This window comes from Rhinatrema bivittatum, chromosome 4 (genome assembly GCF_901001135.1).
Source record: "Rhinatrema bivittatum chromosome 4, aRhiBiv1.1, whole genome shotgun sequence".
In the NCBI taxonomy this organism is placed as follows: Eukaryota; Metazoa; Chordata; class Amphibia; order Gymnophiona; family Rhinatrematidae; genus Rhinatrema; species Rhinatrema bivittatum.
This window is the reverse complement of record NC_042618.1, coordinates 161,782,350-161,805,186: the sequence shown is the minus strand read 5'-3', so window position 1 is coordinate 161,805,186 and position 22,837 is coordinate 161,782,350. Positions and strand designations below refer to the sequence as shown.

Here is a 22,837-nt window from a genome sequence, read left to right as displayed (position 1 = left end):
ATCGAGGCTCCTGTTACTTCCTGAACCTCAGCGGAAAAAAAAAGCAAGGCAGCCGCGTTTCCAGCCACAGACCTTCCCAAGGCTGCAAATTTGCCATTATGAAGCTCCCCTCCAGCCCTCTGACACTTGCAGCAAAGTGTTCTACTCCAACCCCTGCCTGTGCCTTGCGCAGGTTACAAGCCTTGCACAATGCAATGCATTTCCCATTTTCTATCATTACTGCTGCCATGTTTCAGTTGCAAACCACCAAAAGCAAATCTGCAAGTCCCTCAGAACTGGCATTCACTCCAGATCCGATGCCGATCACAGACTAGAGACTGGACGCTCACTGCCACAGTCCCACTGCAAAACCTGTTCTCCTGCCAATCCTCTTTTTATTTTGTCATCGCACAGTTTCACATTAAAGGAGCAGCACCTGAAATGTAGAAGAAGTGGGGGGAGGAGTGGGCAGTAAGAGAGAAGGGGGGAGATAACATAAGGTGGAAAGAGCAGAGGAAAAGAACGGGAAGGTAGCCCACCAGCCCCCATGAAAGCCCTGCAGTCCTGCATCATTCAACTGAGCGAGGGCGCACCAGGCTTTCATCTCAGGAGCAGATTCCATTCAAACCCTTAATTTTTTTTTTTTTTTTTTAATATTAGATTAAGAGCAAGGACCCTGCACAACTAATGGAGGGAGAAATTCCTTTCCCCTCAGAAGCTCAACAGCAAACTCCTTCAGCCTATTAGATAGCAGTCCACAGCATAGGATGCCTGCTTACCATCTGCTGGAGACAGAGAATACTGGCAGGCTGATTTCTGCACAAATGCCTATATGGAGTGACATCAGTGAACCTGTTGATCTCTGTCTCCATCTGCTGGTTGGTGGCAATAACCAATTCGTCTGGACTGGTCTGAATGGATAAAGAGGAAACAATGTTTTCCCAGCCATGGCTTATGTGTGGATTCACTGAATATTCAAAGTGCGATTTTGAGAAAGAATACAGAGGAGACCATGGTCCCTGACTACCTATGGTAGCAAGAGGTTACAGTTTTGGAACCAAGTTATGGTAAAAATAAATCATAACTACCCATGTGAACTCTTACTAGAGGATTTCAGTGTTTGGAATGTTTCTCTGAACTCTCGTATGATAGACAGATATGCAGAAATTGTGAGACGCTGCTAGCAATCAGAAGGGAAAGAGATTGGTAGATGAACAGTGAATAAATATTTCTAAGCCCTTGTTTTTCAAACTGAAAATCATGACCCAATACTAAAGTGATGTGGGTGCCCACAGGCTCTTAGTCCCTACTGGGGATATAACTTGCAATAAAGAGCAGTGAAAAGGCAGTGAAACACTTTTTGACATGTCACACAAGAAGTCATTATTCTTGTTCTCCTAAGTTTTTGATTTCTGATCACAAGTAGCTTTATAATTACTAGCAAGATTCTATAACATTTTTGCTTCAACGTTTTGCTTTGCTTTTGCCAGACAGGCAGATGCCGCAGGCTAAATAGAAAATGCTGTATTAACAGAAAAGAACTGGGCTACGGGAACTATGTTTAAAATCAACATGGTCATACTGGCACTGTAGTTAGTAGCAAGCCCAGAGATAAAACATTTGCATACAAAGCAAGGATGAATTTAAATGCAGAGTGAGAACAAATGTACATACAGCCATTCAGAGTAAATGTTTATAGCAAAAAGCCAATCACAGAAATTTTGACAGTTGTGTAACCTTGTTCAGGGGTTGGAAATTTACAAGTGTAAAATCTTGTGTGTCTTATTAACAGTATAATCATTTGAGAGAAAGAGTTTTATACTGGCGCTCAGTCTCTCGCTCCAAAGAGCCTTATTATATTATTTTGTAGCATTTATAAAGAGAACTTTTCTCCACAGCTGTTGGCGCTAAGCGTCTATTTCAGTAAATCACATCATAGGTCATGGCATGCCAGCGACTGGGTTGCAGCCCAGTTCTCAATCCTGCTTCGAGTATTTCTGCCAGGAAAGAGGAGGGGATAAAGGTCAGCCACGGTGTAAGCGACAGCATTCTTCACAGCTGCTCGGTGCCCTACTCCATGGCTGTATTTGTGATTGGTGCAGAGAGGTGTGGGAATAAGGGCGTGGTTCTACGTGGACCTGTGAGTCTGCAGCACAGGGGGGAGAGAAGCACTGGATGAGTGTGTGAGCAGTTGTGGATGGGGAAAGAGTGAGCATTAGGGAAGGGACAAGGGTATGTAATGAAGAGTGAGGGAGAAAACGAGAGTGTGTGAATGAAACAGAAGAGCAGAGCTGATATGCAGGCAGTACTTTCATCTTTAAATCATGAACAGCAGGGCAGACTTATCCATCATATTAAACCCTAAGTGAAACTCAATCTGCTTTTTTTTTTTTGACCATATTTAATTTTATGCTGTCTAAGAATAACATCAATATTTAGTTTTAGTTATCACTTGGAAGTTAAGAGGGCAATTTTCATAGAGACACAGAACGTGACATCAGATAAAGTCCATATGGCCCATCCACACCTCCTGCTTGGCGTTATAGTCATTTCCACATATAAACTGGCCGTCTGAAAGCTACCTTGTCTCAAAGCAGCTATAAGGCTGTGTAGAGCTAAACACCACAAGTACTTTTGGCCACATTTATAGGCGGTGTTTCTTGTGGGGGGAGGGGAGGCGCGTTTAGGGCGAGGGAGGCAAATAACACTTAAAAATTACATTTTCACATCTGCATGAATTATTTTCAATTAAAAAGCACCTGCATAAAATGTAATTACAAATGTCTGCGGGTACTTTGTATCCTTGGCAATTTTCAAAGCTAAAGTACATGCATGCTTTCTCTCTGAAATTTGGGACAAAGTCCATGGGCAAAAGGTGCCCAGGGAGTTTGGGTCAGTCTGATAATTACCTCCCACATGGTTATAAGTCAGAAATGATTTCCCTTCAGCTTTATCTTTTCTTTTTCCACCAGCAGTTTCCGCTTGCTCCTTTAGAACCAAAGGTGGGAACTGGTGACTTGCAGCTTCATTCACAACTCCCTGGGGATTTCCCCCCTATTTTATAACACCACCCTTTCCCCATCCACCAAAACGTACCTAGTCTGTTCACTGCAGTGATGGTCCTGGGCTGGGAGCCAGACACCAGGGCTGCTTCCAGAACCCTGCGATCATAAGACCCTGAATCTGGCCACCAGCTGTCAGCCTTGAGTGATGCCCATGACACTGTGAACACTGGCTCAGCATCATTCCCAGCCCCAGCAGACCCGGAGACCTTGTGCGATGGCTGTGCCCAGCTCTAACAATGTGCTACCTGGTAGGCAGGCCCACTCTTCATCTTTACTGTTTGAAACCTCCAGCAAGAAGATACCTTTTGGATTAGGTGGGGGTTAAGTGTTTTTCTTTTGCTAGGTCCTGAGAAAAAGATTGTAAACAACTGTTGTAAGTAAAAACAGAAAAGGGAGAAGAGGGAGATTCATTAAGTTAAGGTGATCCTTCACTCAGTCACCATTGTGGGAAATCAGGTTCTCTTACTTACGTTTCAAAGAGGGGTCGAAGTTTTTGTTGGGGTTCCTTAGTTTTTTCTTTTGTTTGTTCTTTGAGAGAAAGTCAGCACTTCCATCGTCCTCATCTTCCAGCGCTCGCTTCCCTCGCACACTGCCAGGCAGCTCAGCTCTCAGACCCTCAAGGCCTCCTTCTCTGGGCCTGAAATATGCATTTAAAGATGCAAAACCCAATACCAAGCCACAGGAAACCCAAATGCCTATGAGGCCAACTTTCACACAATCTGCATTATTTCATAGCAAGAAAATCTGGTACACAAGAGAAAAATGGTACACATGGGGAAAATAATCACAAGGGGCAATCATCAGGAGTTTCCATGGGTAACTGGGTGTTGATCTGTGGGGGACAAAAAATTTAAAAACTGCCCCCCCCCCCCCCCCCGAGAGGGATAGGGAGCAGGGATATGGTGATTTCATTTTAAAATCCCTATGCTTGCTTTACCTTGCATCCTTTGCAACTGTAAATTATGTGGATTAAAAAGACTCCTCATTGGACTAAACCACCTCCGGAGTTTCCCTTTTAAAACTGGCTTGCAAGCCCATGGGGAGTTTGAAAATTGGCCGCTATAAGTACACAATGCTGGGTTCCATATAAGAGCTACCATTCAGGAGAAAGCATCTTGGGAGTTATTGTAGACAATACATTGAAATCCTCAGCTCAGTATGTAGTGGCAGTAAAATCAAATAGGAATTATTCAGAGAATAAAACATAATGCCTCTTTTTTGTGTCATGGTGCAACTGCACTTCAAGTATTGTATGCAGTTCTGATTGCTTCATCCAAAAAAAAAAAAAAAAAGATATAGCAGAACTAGAAAAGATACAGAGAAGTGCAACAAAAAAGATTAAGTAGATGGATCGGCTTCCTTATGAGAGGATACACAGGTTAGGGTTCTTCAGCCTGGAGAAGAAATTACTGAGAGGGGATATGACAGAGATTTAGATATCATCAGGGGTATGAAGCAGGTTAATAGAAAACATTTGCAGAGTCATGCATTTGGGAATCAGAAATCCAAAGGAGCTGTACATAACGATGGGGTGAAAGTGAAATGCATGGACTAGGAGAGAGACCTTGGGGTGATAATGTCTGACGATCTGAAGGTAGCAAAGCAATGTGTCAAGGTGTGACTAAGGCCACAGGGATGCTGGGCTGCATCAAGAAAAATACAAATATTTCTTACTTCCAGTATTTTGAGTGGACTATTTAACTGTATAGACAAGCGACCATCATATAGCACAGGGTACAGTATATCTTATCTGGTAACCCATACGTATAAGCTTTGGTGTGCTAGGAGATATAATCATCAGTCGCTTGAATATTTGGGGGGGGGGGGGGGGGTTTCACTCTTTTGTGCTGTGAACTTCCTCCCTTTTTTTCTTTTTTTGTGGAAAATGTTTAAAATATGTATCAAATATGTACTTTTCTATTAAATAACTTCATGCTGATCCAGAAGTTCTAAGCTTCACAGTGATTCAGACTATGCTTGCTTATGCTGATGATGACTTCATATTTCATTAATTCCTCTTAACGCGGTCTAAAACGTGGTATTCCAGGAACGAAAATTAGCAGGTAAGAACCAATTTTCCTTTCCTATTCATACCTGGATCAGTCCAGACTCCTGAGATGTACCCAAGCTTCCCTAATTAGGGTGGGACTAGGAGAGTACTGCTCGAAGAACACGTTCACCAAAGCCGTAGTCTCTGGGGCTTGGACATATAAACGATAACGTTAGCGAAAGTATGCAATGGCTTCCAAGTAGCTGTCCAAAAAATTTCTTGTGGCGACACCAGCTGACACTCGGCCCACATCGCCTGAGATCGAACCGAATGTGCCCTCAGTTCTTCTGGAACCGGATGCCCCTTACAGATATAAGCCAAGCTTTTTGCCTCTTTCAACCATCTTGCTATCGTGGACTTTGAAGTCTTCTGCCCTTTCCTAGGACCGCTCCATAGCATAAAGAGATGGTCTGACACCCTGAAACAACTGGTGACTTTGAAGAAACACAACAAAGCCCTCCTCACATCCAAACACAGTTAATCCTCTAGCATGCGGAAATGACACATACAAATCCAAAAAGGCTGGGAGTTCCATGGTCTGATTCAAATATTACAAATATTTCTTACTTATTTTCAGCAACATCACCTTCAAGGTAAGATCCTTTACCATTGCCCTTCTCAAAAGGAGCTACACACAATCCTTGAAGTACTAGATTAAGGTTCCATGAGGGACATATTTTCTGCCCAGGAGGATGCAGGTGTTTTGCCCCACGGAGGAAGCAAACCACATCTGTGTGAGCAGCCAACAACACTCCATGCACCTTGCCCCAAAAACAGCCCAAGGCCACAACCTGAACCTTAAGAGAGTTAAAACCCAAGCCTTTAATCACACCTTTTTGTAAAAAGGTCAAAATGTGAGCTATCAAGGTCTGCATTGCGAGTATTCCTTGACCTGTGAACCAGGAGTCAAAGACCTTACAAACTCTTACATATGACAACGAAGTGGAAGTCTTTCTAGCCTGCCACAAGGTGGTAATGACAACATCCGGATATCCTTTATCTCTCAAAGTCAAGCCGTGAGACAGAAGCGATCCACTTGATCTGAAAAGATTGGACCTTGCTAAAGAAGACTCGTCAAATGTGCGAACCACAGTGGACCATCCACTATCAGGTTGACCAGGTCCGCGAACCACAAGCGCCTTGGCCACTCTGGCGCCATCAGAATCACCTCTCTGGGATGATTTTCTATCCGCCGTATCAGTTTCCCCACCAGGGGCCACAAGGGGAACACGTAAAGAAGAATCCCTCGGGGCTAGGATAGAAGTAGAGCAACTACGTTCTCTAATGCATGCTCTCATCTGCGACTGAAGAACCGGGGCGCCTTGGCGTTCTTCCGCAACGCCACTAAATCCACTGGTGACCTATCAGAGCCATTGCCTTGTCTGACAACTCCCACTCCCTGGGATCCAGCTTCTGGTGACTGAGAAAATCCACTTGCATGTTGTCCAACCCAACAATGTGAGACGCTGCTAACATAGCTAGATACCGTTCTGCCCAAAAAAACAACTCCTGAGCTTCCAGGGCTACTACTTGGCTCCTGGATCCCCCTTGACGGTTGATATAAGCCACTGTGGTCACATTGTCTCACAGAATGTGCACCGAGAGGCTGCTCAACAGAGGCATCTCCAAATGATCAAGAGACCAAGACTTCTCTTCCTCAGACCTTTTCCCCCCGAGACGACTGATTCTGGCATTTTGCTCTCTAGCCGGCAAGGCTGGCATCGGTGATAACTATCACTCAGCTTGGAACTTCCAAGTCTACTCCATGTCTCAATTGTTCTTGACTAAGCTGGCATGAAAGACTGGACCTGGCAAATTCCATGAGTGACAGAGGAAGATGAAACTGCTTCAGAAATGATCCCATCGGTAAAGAAGAGACCTCTGCAGAAGCCTCATATGCACAAAAGCCCAAGGAACCAGCTCCAATTCGAGGCCACAGAGCCCCAACACCTGCAGGTAATCCCAGACCCTGGGACCCACCGCCCACAACAGCCTGCGTATCTGCTTCTGTAGTTTGAGAATAGGACCCTTGGTAAGAAAAAACCTTCCCCAACCTAGTGTCAAAGCGCGCACCCAAGAAATCCAGAACCTGCGACGGGGTGAGATGACTTTTGCCAGATTCACCACCCAGCCCAGAGACCTTAATTGCTGTACCACTTAAGCCACTGCTTGAGTACAGAGGTCTTTTGACTTTTGCTGAATGAGCCAATCATCCAGATATGGATGCACCACCACCATCACCTTGGCAAACGTATGTGGCGCTGTTGCCAGACCGAATGGCAGGGCACAAAACTGAAAGTGGTTCCCAAGAACCATAGAAATTGCTGATGATCTGGGTGAACTGGAATTCTCCTTTGTGCACCACTGCAATCACTGAACGAAGAGTTTCCATTCGAAAATGGGGAACTCGGAGGGCCACATTCACCTTCCACTGAATTTTGCATTTAAAGAAATACCCTTCCTTTTTTTTTTGGCCAGGTAGTAAAACCAGCCAGGTCAGCAAAACCAGCTGACCTGGACTGATCCGGGTACGTACAGGGAACGGCAGTTACTACCATAGAAACTTGCTAGGCAAAATGGATGGACCACGTGGTCTTTTTATGTTGTCATTAGTTAGTTACTGATTGCTTTGACAAGATGGTCTGGGCTTTAGATTTTTGTGCCAAGGAATGCCTTGAAGGTATTTCCTGCGCCAACAGCTTGTGAGTCTTCGGAGCTGTTTTGGTGCAGAGGATCCCAGCACCAAGGAGTAGGGCATGACTGCATGGAACCTCCTCTTTTTGGCTCCCCCTTGTGAAACCACTTTCTGCAACATGACTCCTTCTTGGTATTCTTTGAGGACGACTCAACCTCCGATACATATTTAGGCTTTTAAGCCCTCTGGGGATAGGGAAATACCTACAGTAACTGATTATAATCCACTTTGCAGTGCTGGCAAACAAACTTGCATAGCTGACAGCTGGATTATATATAGCCTTAGCTAGAGCTCTTGAGAATGAAAAAAACAATAGGTCCTTATCTGTTGCCATCAACTGTATGTTACTGTGTAAGTGAATGGGTATGCATGAGGATGTCTCTTAGCACTAGAAGAGAGGGGCAGAAGGGGTTGCAAACCTTCTCCAATATCAGATACTGGAAGTACCATGGGGCACTCGCTATAAGATATTGCAAAAGCTGTTTGCATGCTCTCACTTACCCTGGCCTCACGTAAGGCTGACAGATCCAGTGAAAGTACTGCAATCCTCCATCTGGTTTTCCCCCTTCTCTTTGAGTAGCGATTTCTTCCTGCATGTTTTAAAGATAACCAATGAGTCCCTTCGTTTTCTTTACAGACAAATTAGGACAGATATATTCCTCAGTGTTGGTTTAGAAGATGGGGAGGGGAGAAGCAACATGAGCTCACATTTGAATCTAAGCCTCTTGGGCCATGCCTCAGTCAAAGCCTACCAGTGGGTCCTGCACATATGAAAGTGTCCCTATAAGGCTAATGGGCTAACTGGTTATAATGTTGGAAGGTTGCAAATATTTAGGGAAGAAATCTCCTGCACAGCAAGTCTACTGCACAGCAAATTAGAAACTTCTAGGGCTCCCTTGTGAGACATGGGTCTATCATGACCGGTATGGCTCCGTTTGGAAGTTGCCACAGCTTAAATAGCTCCCTCTAAAACCTGCCATGGCTAGTATGGCTCCCCCAGCACAACTTCTACTGGCATCTGCCATGACTGGGGGGATTCCCTGCAGCACATGCCATGGCTGTCAAAGCTTCTCCTGGCATCTGTTATAGTCAGTACAGTTTTGTTAGTACCTGGCATCTGCATTTCAGTTGTCTGTTAACTTCCAAGATGCCCTGCAAAGTCTTCACTTTTGCCAATTCTTCTCTCAGTTCATGGTAAACTTGCAGCCTGAAAGGCAGAGAACAGAGGATTTATCATCTCTCAGCTGCAACACACAGGAAGTAGGCGTTACTGTGTCTCGCAGCACATCACACATGTGAGTTACCAACACTCGCACTGTGTGACATATAGCCCGACAACTGAAACTAAACAACTTAGAGATCAATGTCTGCTGGATACAAATGAATTGGTCATTGTATCCCCTATCCCAGAAGGCTTGCAAGAGGACCTAACCCTCCTACAGACTTACTGTAAAACATGGGCTCTACAGGTGAATCTGGAAAAGACAAAAATTATGAATTTCCAGAAGTAGCCAAAAAACCTCCAAATTATCTTGCCTATATAACCAAGAAGTTGAGCATATCCTAGATTTGTGCTCTCCTTGGCTTGATATGAATTGTGGCTGGGAGTTTTAAATTGGCTACAAAAACACTATAAGAGAAAGCTCTATTGACCTTATAGAAACATGATGGCAGAAAAAGATCACTACGACCTATCTAGTCTGCCCATCCACACCAACTACCCAGCTTTACCATTCCTACCACTCCCTCAGAGATCCTCTGTGTTTATCTCATGCTTTCTTGAATTTAGATTCTGTCTGTCTCCACCACCTTCACAGGATATCTCTTCCATGTATCTCTACCCTCTCTGTTAAGAAATATGTCTTTAGATTACTCAGGTCTACGTCCATTCACTCTCATCTCATGACCCCTTGTTCTAGAGCCTTTTTTTCCTGTGAAAGAAATCTGCTTCCTCTGTATGGAAACTCTCATACATGTTTAGATCTTTTAAACTGTCCCCATATGTTTTAGAATGAAGACCACTGATCATTTTAGTAGACACTCTCTGGACAGATTTCAACGGATTTATATCCCTTTGAAGATTAAGCTTACAAAACTGTACAGTGTTCCAAATGAGGTCACACCTGAGACTTATGCAGAGACAATATCTCCTTTTCCCTGCTGACCATTCCTCTCCCGATGCACTCAAACATCTTTCTGACTTTTGCCATCACCTTACCATCTATTTTGCCACCTTAAGATAAGATAACCCATAGCCAATTAAAATCCTACAGTAAAGAAAAAAATTAAACTTTCTCTGATAATTTTCTTTCCTTTATTTCTGCTATACCAGTCTAGAACGATTGGGATTGTCTTCTCTTCCAGCCAATGAAGGCAGAGCACTAGCTTTTTAATTTTTTAATATGACATCACTATTACTACATATGCTATGTGCAGAACAGGTTAAAGCCAGTATTCCTCTGACAAAACTTATATTTAAAACCTTTGGTTAGGCCAAAAACAAAATAACTTTTTAAATAACTGATAAAGAAGTAGATTTCTCTTAAACTAATCCTCTTAACAAGCTTTTTTAACTTTTCTTCCTTTTGCTTTTTTTTTTCTTTTTGGAAGTGTTTCTGGACTGATGTAGCAGAAATAAAAGAAAGTAGCTGCTTTACAAATATCTGTTGGATTTATTGCACTTATTGCTGCCATGAAGATGAATGTGCTTTGTATTATTTACCTTTCAACGCGTATGCTGAAGAAATTGTCTCTTTGAGCCATTTTGTGATTGCTGCTTCCCCTTTGCTTTGTCCCCCAAATAACTTATCTGTTTTTCAAAATGAATTTGTGACTTCCAAATATTTTAGTAAATTCGAATATCGAAAAATTTGAAAGGAAAATTAGTTTCTTACCTGATAATTTTCGTTCCTGTAGTACCAAGGATCAGTCCAGGACACCTGGGTTGTGACTCCGCACCAGTAGATGGAGACAGACTAAAACTTGTGGGCGGAGCCATATATGCCCCTGTGCTAGTCACAGCCCCTCAGTCTTACGTAATGTCAAAGTAGCATAGGACAGGTAAACTAACTACAGAAACTATCCCCAACGGGAGCCATGTCCAAAAACCCCCAACTGGAACAAAACTCTCAAAACGAGAAACAGCAACCTAACAACTCAACGAGCGGACTCTCCGATTCTTCAGAGCAGCTGGGGCGGGATCCTGGACTGATCCTTGGTACTACAGGAACGAAAATTATCAGGTAAGAAACTAATTTTCCTTTCCCTGTACGTACCAGGATCAGTCCAGGACACCTGGGATGTACCAGAGCTAACTTACCGAGGGTGGGAAGCAGAGAGTCCCGCACGGAGTACCCCCACTCCAAAACCCCCGGCAGTGTCTCGAACATCCAGCCGGTAATGACGTGTAAAGGTATGCAACGACTTCCAAGTAGCCGCCCTGCAAATCTCCTGGGGCGACACCTGAGAAGCCTCTGCCCAGGAAGCAGCGTGGGCACGGGTAGAATGTGCTCGGAGACCCTGCGGCATAGACTTTCCCCGTACTATGTACGCCGAACCAATGGCCTCCTTGAGCCAGCGTGCAATCGTAGCCCGGGAAGCCGGACCCCCACGCTTTGGGCCTGAGACCAAAAAGATGATCCGTAACTCGGAACGGATTGGTGACCTCTAGATAGCGAGGGACTGCCCTCTGGACATCCAACCTCCGCAACTCCTACATCTGTGGCAGCGACGCATCGTGAATGGGAAAAGCTGGAAGCTCAATGGACTGCTTCACGTGGAACGCCGAAACGTCCGTAAAGAGACTCCAGAATCCGAGATCCGAAGGAACGGCTCTCTACAGGACAGTGCCTGCAACTCTGAGACGCGACGCGCCGATGCAATTGCGACAAGGAAAACTACCTTTAACGTAAGATCCTTGAGAGTTGCCCGTTTAATGGGCTCGAAAGGAGACGAGCACAACGCAGAGAGTACCCAATCGAGATTCCATGACGGACAGGGGTGGCGCAATGGAGGACGAAGGTGTTTAGCCCCCCTGAGAAAACGCGCAACATCTGGATGCAGAGCCAGGGAACCCTTGTGCTCCTTGCCCCTCAGACACCCCAGAGCCGCCACCTGGACCCTAAGGGTACTGTACGATAAGCCTTTAGCCATGCCGGCCTGCAGAAACAAAAGCATATCGGATACGGGAGCCACGGTAGGAACCACATTGCGCTCCGTGCACCATTCGTCGAAGACTACCCAGACGCGAACATAAGTCATCGAGGTAGACTGCTTTCGGGCCCGCAACAACGTAGCGACTACCGCATCCGAATAACCTTTCCTCTGCAAGTGCTGCCTCTCAAAAGCCATGCCGCGAGCCAGAAGTGATCCGCATCCGCCGAACAAACGGGGCCTTGACGGAGGAGGCCCGGAAACCCCTGGAAGCGAAGGGAAGACGCTATCGACAACTGGAAGAGGTCTGCGAACCACGGTCGCCGCAGCCATTCTGGCGCTACCAAGATTACACTTGCCGGATGCAATTCGATGCGCCGAAGAATCTTGCCGATCATCGGCCACGGAGGGAACACGTACAACAGGACACTCGTCGGCCAAGGAAGGACCAACGCGTCGACGCCTTCGGCTCCTCTCTCTCTCCGACGGCTGTAAAACCTGGGCGCCTTGGCATTCTGCCAGGTAGCCATGAGGTCCATATGAGGCGTCCCCCGCTTTCGGCAAATGAGGTGAAAAGTCTCCGGCGCCAGCTCCCACTCTCCGGGATCCAGATGATGACGGCTGAGAAAATCCGCCTGAACGTTGTCGACCCCGGCAATGTGAGACGCTGCTAGGTCGCTGAGATTGCGCTCTGCCCAAGCTAGCAAGAGCTGCGCCTCCTCTGCCATGCCAGGACTTCTCGTTCCCCCCTGGCGATTAATGTAGGATACGGTGGTGGCATTGCCCGACAACACCCGAACCGCCTTTCCCCGTATCAGCAGCAAAAAGGACTGTAGAGCCAGACGCACCGCCCGGGTCTCCAGACGATTGATGGACCACTGAGTTTGGGTCGAGGGCCACCTGCCCTGCCCTGACCTGCCCAGGCAGACTGCTCCCCAGCCAGAGAGACTGGCGTCCATGGTTACCACCGTCCAGTTGGGCCCCAGGAGAGACACTCCGCCAGTCAAGTGGTCTGCTTGCGGAAGTGGTAGTTGAAACTCCTCCGACACCGGCTTCCAACGGGAAAGCAACGCTGATTGCAAAGGACACAGATGAGCAAAAGCCCAAGGGACCAATGATAGAGTTGAAGCCATAGAACCCAAAACCGTCAGATAATCAGAGACCAGTGGTAGCCGAAGAGACAACAAGCGGCGAACCTGACACTGAAGCTTGCGAACTCTGTCCAGAGACAGGAACACTTTGCCCTTCCTGGTATCGAACAGGGCCCCCAGGTACTCCAGAGACTGAGTGGGAACTAGGTGGCTCTTGCTGAGGCTCACCACCCATCCCAGGGATCGCAAGAGAGCGACAACCCTGTTGACTGCCTGCCGGCACTGAGTCTCGGATTTGGCTCGAATCAGCCAATCGTCCAAGTAGGGGTGTACCAGCAACCCCTCTCTCCGAAGCTGAGCTGCGACCACCACCATCACCTTGGTGAATGTCCGGGGAGCCGTGGCCAGGCCGAAGAGAAGGGCTCGGAACTGATAATGTCGGCCCAGGATACATAACCTGAGGAACCGATGGTAGGACGGCTGGATGCCGATGTGAAGGTACGCCTCCGTGAGATCCAAGGATGCCAGGAATTCGCCGAGCCGAACTGAGGCAATTACCGACCGAATTGTCTCCATTTTGAAGCGTGGAATGCGAAGGCATCTGTTTACACCTTTCAGATCCAAAATTGGTCTTGCGGTGCCGTCCTTCTTTGACACGATGAAGTAAATGGAGTAACGGCCGAAGCCCTGCTGCCCTATGGGCACGGGGGAACTGCCCCTAAGGCTTGCAACCGTTGGAGGGTTCCCCTTACCGCTGCGCGCTTTATGGGGCACTTGCATGGCGACACCAGGAACTTGTCGAATGGGGTCCGTGCAAAATCTAACGCGTAACCTTGAATTATCACGTCGAGAACCCACTGGTCCGACGTTATTTGGGCCCATACCTCGGCAAACAACTGCAGCCGAGCTCCCACGTTTGGGACGAACGACCGCAGCTGCTGCGAGGGATGGACCGGCCTCATCTCATTGGGAGGATTTTGGACCCGCGCCTCCCTGGGCTCCTCCCTGACGGCCGAATCTTTTTCCTCGAAAGGACTGGGACCAAGAGGACGACCATGAGGGCCCCGAACGGTAAGAAGAGCCAGCGGCCCCCTGCAGACGGGATCTTCTGTCGCCGCGGAAGCAGGAACGGCCCGTGAAAGAAGACCGAGATCTAGACCGATCCTCCGGCAGCCTGAATGCCCTATTCTAACCAAGGGACAACATCAACTCATCCAACTCCTTGCCAAACAACAACTTTCCTTTGAACGGCAGGGCCCCTAGATGGGCCTTGGATGATCCGTCCGCCGCCCAGTTGCGAAGCCAGCGGAGCCGACGAGCCGACACCGCCGAAACCATGGATCTAGCCGAGGTACCGAAGGAGATCATGGAGCGCATCAGCACTATAAGCAATCGCCGCCTTGAGCTGATCAGCTTGCCTGGCCTCCCCTTCCGAGAGACCTGCATTAGCCTTCAGATGCTGTGCCCAGCGCAGGCTGGCCCGCCAAGCAAAATTACTACAGATGGCTGCACGGACCCCTAAAGCGGACACCTCAAAAATTTTCTTTAGCTGTACCTCCAGCTTCCTGTCTTGGATATCCTTGAGAGCTGTGGCTCCCGTAACAGGAATCGTCGACCGCTTCGTTACGGCGGACACCGCCGAATCCACTTTCGGCAGACGGAGCAGTTCCAGCGCCTCCTCATGGCCTTGCTCACCTTGAGGCCCAGCTCCGGAGTGTCCCACTCCCGGAACAGGATGTCCGAGACCGTAAAGATGAACGGAAAAGCCACTGCGGGCCCCGTGAGGCCCAGTAGAACTGGGTCCATATTAGCTCCCTGTCTGGGCACCACCGCAGGCGCTTCCACTCCCAGCTCCTGGAGTATAGCCGGGATAAGCGGGGACAGTTCCTCCCTACGGAACAAGCGAACCACCTTAGGGCCGTCCCCCTCGACGGCAGGATTTCCTTTTCCCCCTGCTGGTTGAGACGGACCTTCATCCGGCGCACCATCAGCCCCCCCCAGAGGCTCCTCGGCCGGGTCATCCTCTCCCTGGAAGGAAGAGCTTGAGTCCGTGTCCTGCGGAACACCCCGCAAGGGACGGCTTCGCCGTATGGCGCCCCCATCAGGGCCCGTGATAGATTTCCTCTTCCGGGATCTGGTGGATCTGCCAGATCCCTTCGCTGCACCTGTCTTCCCGGATTTACTGCGGCGCTTGCATTTTAAAAACTTACGCAATAAGAGCGCGAAATCCGCGGAGTAGGAAGACCCGGAACCGGACTCCCCAGATCCGGAATGCACGGGAGACCCCGCTCCCCCGGGGCCACCCCCAGCGGGTCGCCGTTGTGGAGAAAGCGCGGGAGACAAGCCGCCATCTCCTGCTGCCTCCCTCGTGGTTTCCCGGCCTGATGCTAAAATGGCCGCCGCTCCCGCGCTGAGCGGGAACGGGTCCCCCGGGCCTGCAGCGACGGCAGATTCGCGCGCCGGCGATCGCGGCGTTCGAGCCCGGACCCCCGGAGCGGCCCCCGACGAACCCTCGCCGCCAGAAACGCTGACAGAGCAAACATTTTCTCTAGAGAGCCGCGCGCGCGGCAAACCGAGCCTCTCGGCATGCCACGAGCCGCGCGAGCGAGGAGGAGGAGAGAAGCAATAAAAAGAAATTAAATTAAATAATTGAAGCGGACGCGCACCAACAGTCCCCCCCCCCCCCTCGAAGGAACGGAGAGCCGGCACTGAAGTAAAACAGGAGCCGCCGCAAATAAAAACAGCCAAACTTTTTTTTTTTTTTTACTACTGCCGCTGTCCTCGGTCCTGAGGCCTGTGTTCCAGCGGGGGTGAGTGAACCGGGCTCCCCGGTGTCACCCCCGACGCTGCTACTGCAAAAGGCGGGTCCTCGACCCTAGCAGCGGCCTCGACCAGGGGGGGATGGTCCCCTCAGGACTTTCCAAAACCCCCCTGGGAGGCAGGACCAGCGGGAATCCAAAGATCAGAAAAAAAGCAGAAAACTTATGTGTTTAACACTAAACAAAACTAACTAACCAAGGAACCCTGACCATAAAGAAAAAACCCCAGGGAACCAGGGCTGTGACCAAACCTGCACCACCTACTGGAGACAGAGTAAGACTGAGGGGCTGTGACTGGCACAGGGGCATATATGGCTCCGCCCACAAGTTTTAGTCTGTCTCCATCTACTGGTGCGGAGTCACAACCCAGGTGTCCTGGACTGATCCTGGTACGTACAGGGAACGATATTTCTTTCTCTTGATATTTCTCTTTTGAGAATACTAGCAAGATAATGGACTGATTTAAATAAAAAGCTAAAATCATTTTTGGTAAAAAGAAAGGTGCAGGTGTTATAGTTACTGAATCTGGGTTGATTTTTAAAAATAGATCTCTACATGATAAAGCCTGAATTTCAAATATTTGTCTAGCAGAAGTGATAAGATACTAAAAATACCATCTTCAACATGAGATCTTTGATAGAAGCTTCTTTAATGGGTTCAAAAGAACCGGATATCAGAGCTGTTCAAACTAATTTAGATTCCATTGTGGTATCACTGTTTTAAAGAGAGGATGTATCTTCTTCGCTTCCTTTAAAATTAGTGCAATATCAGGATGAGACACCACTGACAGACCTTTAATTCTTCCTCTGTAACAGGCTATGGTTGCTACTTGAACTTTTAATGAATTTTACACTAAGCCTACAAGTGAGGATCCTGCCGTGCGTGTGATGTGACTATATCCATGAAGGAATTTAAAAACCTGATTAGCAAAATAAATTACATCTTGTGCCATTTTTTTACAATGTGTGCTTCAGATCATGTTGTTTACATTGCAATGTGTCCGTGTAACAAATTGTATGTTGGAAAAAAGAGCCAAAGTCTAAGAACAAGAATATCAGAATATCGGAGTTGTTTTAAACATGGACACACTCAGGCTCCTTTAGTACTGCATTGTTTAAAGGAGGAACATCTTTTTTGAACAACTAAGATTTTTTGCAATCAATTTTATTGTCAAACTTCTACGAGGGGATGATCATGACAGAGTTTTATTGCATTATGAATAGAGATGGATTTTTCACTTGAACAGCACTGAACTAGATGGTTTAAATGCATGTGCTGAATGGGGACTTTTTTTTTGTGAAAAACTCTTTCATGCATCTCTTGTAATATGGTACACTGAGCATAATTATACTATTTTTTATTATGCAATATATAGTCTGTCTTAAAGGATAGCATACAATGTGTTCAATCTGATTAGTGCTTTTCGAGTTAGGTTTTCCATTCAGCCAATGAATGGTTGACACCTGTACAAAACTGATTAGACATTTTGCTCTTTTCAAATGCTGCTGCCAGCATTCAGCTCACTGACTTGTAACTATAGGTGTTCGAGCCACTGTGAAATTTGAGTCTTAAAAAACAGCACATTTGTGAGTTTTTATTTTTTCTTCGAGATAGAAGTGTGAGTGGTTCTGATATGTTCTATTTGATGTGATTTTTCTTGCACAGAAACAGTCTGATGGTACACTTTAGCGCTTATTGTTTGCACAAAAGATTCCCTGGCGCAATCTAGGAAGGCAAAATTTCCAGAGGCCTCAGCAGCACTAGAACATCAATGCCTTCTGCCCCATGCTCCGGCCTGCGACTGTAAAAACATGCTGCCTTGGCATTTTGCCATGATGCCATTAAATCCATGTGGGGCATTCCCCATCTGATCCAAATGAGACTCATTGCTGCCCCACTCTCCGGGGTTTAACCCTGCGACTGAGAAAATCCACCGTGATGTTGTCTATCCCAGCAATGTGAGATCCTGCAAGGAGTGACAGATACTGTTCTGCCCAATAAACCAACTCCTGAGCCATCGCCCAAATCTTGGTTTCTCCCTGCCTATTGATATACGTCATCACTGTGGCACTGTCCGACAGAACCAGTACTGGCTGACTGCGGAACCATGGCAGAAAGGCAAGCAATGCAAAACGTACCGCCTGCGTCTCTAACCAATTGATAGACCATGATGACTCCATCTTTGACCATTGGCCTTGTGCCAACTGACCTTGGCACACCGCTCCCCTAATTAGTAAGGCTGGCACTGGTGGTTACTATCAACTCATATTGGCCCGAACAAGCCACCATGAAAGATTGGACTTGGCATCCCTCCTGAGCGGAAGTGGAAGATGAAGCTCATCCAATAACGGATTCCAACTGAAGAGAAGAGACTTCTGAAAAGGTTGCATACAAGCCAACACCCAAGGAACCAGTTCCAGTGTTGATCCCATAGAACCCAAGACCCGTAGTCTATTTAGGTGTTTTATATACCGTTGTTCCAAAATAAGATCACAACGGTTTACAAATTCAAACTTTGGGCACCGAAAGTCTCAAACGGTAATGAACCTGAAACTGAAGCTTCAGCATCTGGTCCTTCATGAGAAACACCTTCCCCACTCGAGGGTTGAAGTGAGCCCCCAGATATTCCAGGGATTGAGATGGTGTTTAATGGCTCTTTGCCAAATTCACCACCCATCCCAGAGACCTCAACCTCTTGAGGACCTGCTGTACTGAATGTTGACAAAGATCTGCCGACTTTGCCTGAATGAGCCAGTCATCCAGATATGGGTGCACCAGTACTCCTTCCCTACTGAGTGCTGTTGCCACTACCACCATTATCTTGGTGAACGTCTGAGGAGCGGTTGCCAACCCAAGTGGGAGTGCAGGACTGTAAAAATGCTCTTTCCTGATGGGAAAATGTAGATATTCTTTGACAAGGTCCAAAGAAGCCAGGAGATCTTATTTGCAGACAGCTGCAGTCACAGAGCATAGTGATTTCCATCAGATATGGGGCACTCTCAGAGTTCTTCAGATCCAGAATGAGCCAATAGGACCTTCCTTCTTCAGAACCATGAAACAGATGGAAAACCGTCCTCTGTACAGCTCCTCCAGAGGTACCAGGACAATTGCCTCCAAGTGTCATAGATGATCTAGTGTGGAGTGAACCACCTCTTGTTAGGTATGGGAGGCACACAAAGAGCTCATGTAGACCTTGGTGATGAACAAATTTCAAGGCATAGCCATTTCTTAAAACTAAGAGGATCCACTGGTTTCACTCGACCAGGAGGATAGCACCCACCAGGGACCTGCCCACTCCTGGGAGCAAATTATCTAGCAAACCAGTCGGCTGCAGGTTTTACACCTCTACCATCTGTTGGAGACAGAGAAATACTGAGAGACTGCAGGTGGCACACTAGGTTACATGCATCAGTGAAACGTTTTTCTCTGTTTCCATCTCTTGGTAGGGAGGCAAAACCCAGAAGACTGGACTGATCGGGCATGAACAGAAATACTGGATTAACCTGTTCTGTAGTGATGTCATTAAAAAAGAAAACCTAGTGCTCTGCCTCTATTGACTGGAAGAGGGGACATTCCCAATCATACTGGACTGTTGCAGCAGAAAGACAGGGAACTACTATTAAATGTATTTAATAGCATTTATTTAATTTTTTACTTATAATCAACCTAACAACACAAGGCAATTTCCACTAAAGTACTTTTTCATTCAGTGCACTGTCAAATTCTGAAATCTGTTGCCAGAGAACATGATCAAAGCAATTAGCATAGCAGGATTTAAAAGGGGCTTGCACAAATTCCTGGAGGAAAAATCCATAACACATTAGGCAGGTAGGCTAAAGAAAGCTATTGCTATCCCTTGGAATGAGTAACAGGACATAGATCTACTTTATGGGATCTGCCAGGTACTTGTGACCTGGATTGGCTGCTGTCAAAGATAAGGTCTGCTGAACCTTGTCTGACCCAGCGTGGCAATTCATATGTTCTAATCCTGTGGGAGTGAGGTCTGGTGTCAATCAAATTAATTCAAAACTAGAGAGAATAGGACAGAACCTCCAATAGAAATACTGCACCTCCAGTTCTGCAGACATGCTGCGTACACAGAAACTCGCCCAATGATGGAAGCAGAACAGAACTAGGATGCTTTCCCTTGCTACTCAGCATACCAAAAATTTTTTTAAAATATTCAAATTTGGGTATCATTTCAGCAAGAGAGACAAATATTCCCTCCATTACCAGGTATTTTATGATGTAGCACAAAACCCTGCAAAAAACACACTTGAGTACCTAACAGCACTAACTTCCAGGACTCACACAGCAACAAGCCCAAAAATAACAAGGTGCCCTAGAACACCAATACACTTTCTAGTGGGAGGTGCAGAATGGAAACAAAAACACGTTGGACTGTTACTGAGCCCAAAATAAAGAAAGAATTAAAAAAAAAAGAAGTGTATTTAGATGTATACATTGGGGACGGTTTTTAAAACTCTCTGAAGTCCGTAAGTACTTTTCCTTATGGTGTTTACACCATGTCTTTGAAAACTGCCTAGGTAAAATGTACTTGCAGAGATCTGCAGATAATTTTACCCCGAAAAACTCAGAGTTTTGAAAATTCAAAGCGATGCATGCTGTTGCTTCATCCAAGCTAACTCCGCCTCTGATCCCGCCTACTTTTCCTGTAGGTAAAAGTACATGCATTGTTGACCCCCACAGGCATTTTTACCTGCACACAGATAAATGGCTTTTGAAAACTACACTCTATATATAGTTAAGAAAAAAGAGGGGTGAATCACACACAACAATATATACTGAGGCCAATATTCAAAGGCATTTTGCTGAATAAGTCACAAGTTATCCAGCTAAGTGCCAAGTTTTCAAAATCGCCAGTATTTATTCACACATCCTCGGAAAAAGCATCCATAGAAGAAGCAGGTGCAACCTCTGTGGTTACTTTATCCTTAGGAAGTTTTCAAAAGGAAAATTAGTACTTACCTGTTAATTTTCATTCCTGTAGTACCTCGGATCAGGCCAGGCCATGGGTTGAGCCTCCTGTCCAGCAGATGGAGACAGACCAAAACTGTAAGGGTATCCTATATCAGGACAGAGCCTACCCTTCAACCCTTCAGTATGACAATTGTTAAAGCAGAAAGTATAAAGAGAATCCTTAGGAATCAAGCAAGTAACAAGAGAACTCAAGTAGGAACCAGAGAATTAAGCAAAAAACGTTAACAATTGTAACTATAGGAACTCTGTAGAGGAAAAAACGCTCTTGAATCATTGACATCACTGAGATGCTTATGGTGCCTCAATTAGAACCGTAGGGTATCGGAGAAATCCGACCATATCCTGCAAGGGAAGTAGAGAAAACTTCAAGCAGACGACAGAGAGTACAGGGAAGGGCGTCTGGACTGATCCATGGTACTACAGGAACGAAAATTAACAGGTAAGAACTAATTTTCCTTTCCCTGTACGTACCCGGATCAGTCCAGACCATGGGATGTACCCAAGCTTCCCTAGACAGGGTGGGACCGAACAAGTCTCGCTCGAAGCACCTGCCTTCCGAAAGAACCAAAGACTGGCGCTTGAACATCAAGAATATAATGCCGAGCGAAGGTATGCAGAGATTTCCAAGTTACCGCCCTGCAAATTTCCTGGGGAGAAACAGATTGACTCTCTGCCCAGGAGGTGGCCTGAGAACGCAAAGAATAGGCCGACGAAATTGCCTCCTTTAACCATCGAGCGATTGTGGTCTTAGAAGCCTGTTTGCTCATATTTGGGCCACTCCAGAGGACAAAGAGGTGGTCAGAGACCCGAAATTCATTTGTGACCTGAATGTAATGCAAGAGGACGCGTTTAACATCCAGACGGCAAAGGTCAATGCCGGCGGGACCCGCAACATCCTCAGCAGAGAATGCCGGGAGTTCCACTGACTGGTTGACATGGAAGGAGGAGACAACCTTCGGCAAGAAGGAAGGTACAGTCTTAAGGGTAACACCCGAATCAGAAAAACACAAAAAGGGCTCCCGGCAAGACAACGTCTGGATCTCCAACATACGCCTGGCGGAGCAAATAGAGACCAAGAAAACAGACTTGAGCATCAAGTTCTTGAGGGTTGCCCGATGGAGAGGTTCAAAGGGAGCCCCACAGAGAGCCCGCAGAACCAAGTTAAGACTCCACGAAGGACAAGTGACTCGGACGGGCGGCTTCAAATACTTGACCCCGTTGAGAAAACGGACCACATCTGGGAGAGACGCGAGCAGGAGACCTTCCAAACTGCCGAGGAGGGAGCCGAGGGTGGACACTTGGATGCGTACGTTGCTGAGAGAAAGGCCTTTGGATAGCCCTTCTGGAGGAAGGAAAGAACCAAGGAGACCGGGGCAGAGCGAACTGATATCCCCGATTCTGCGCAAGCCGCTTCGAAGACTTTCCAAACCCGGACATAGGCAAAGTAGAGGTCTTACGAGCGAACAGAAGGGTGGATATAACCTCCTCGTTATATCCCTTTTTTCTCAATCTCCGTCGTTCAAAAGCCAAGCCACTAGACAGAAGCGATCCGCCTGATCGAAAAATACTGGACCTTGCCTGAGAAGATGCGGGAGATGACAGAGATGAAGAGGGCCGTCCGTTGCCAGATTCACTAGATCCGCGAACCATGGTCTGCGCGGCCATTCGGGAGCTAGAAGAACAACTGGACCCCTGTGGAGTTCTCTTCTTCTGAGAACCTTTCCCACCAAGGGCCGGGGGGGGGGGGGGGGGGGGAACACCTAGAGGAGAATGTCGGTGGGCCAAGGAAGGACAAGGTCATCCACCCCTTCCAAGCAGTGTTCCCTCCAGCGGCTGAAGAATCAGGGAGCTTGGGCATTGCCCAAGGTCGCCATCAGATCCATGTGAGGGATTCCCCACCTGCGAACAATCAGCTTCATCGACTCGGCGGACAACTCCCACTCGCCGGGATCGAGATGCTGTCGACTTAAAAAAATCGGCCTGCA

The 22,837-nt window shown here is 47.1% G+C and overlaps 1 protein-coding gene across 3 annotated transcripts in view; it reads right to left on the bottom strand.

Annotated features, from left to right (window-relative positions):
* Nucleotides 1–22,837, bottom strand: part of DUS1L (dihydrouridine synthase 1 like) — an 82,723-nt gene that overhangs the window by 8,859 nt on the left and 51,027 nt on the right. For 2 of the 3 annotated variants that reach the window (XM_029599034.1, XM_029599035.1), the window contains exons 9-11: nucleotides 8,900–8,996; nucleotides 8,291–8,379; nucleotides 3,515–3,681 (exon numbers count right to left, since the gene is read on the bottom strand). In XM_029599034.1, the coding sequence (XP_029454894.1) occupies nucleotides 3,515–3,681; nucleotides 8,291–8,379; nucleotides 8,900–8,996 (353 nt within the window). Of the gene's footprint in view, nucleotides 1–3,075; nucleotides 3,391–3,514; nucleotides 3,682–8,290; nucleotides 8,380–8,899; nucleotides 8,997–22,837 lie in introns of all 3 variants that reach the window. The other variant, XR_003856347.1, reaches the window with a different exon arrangement.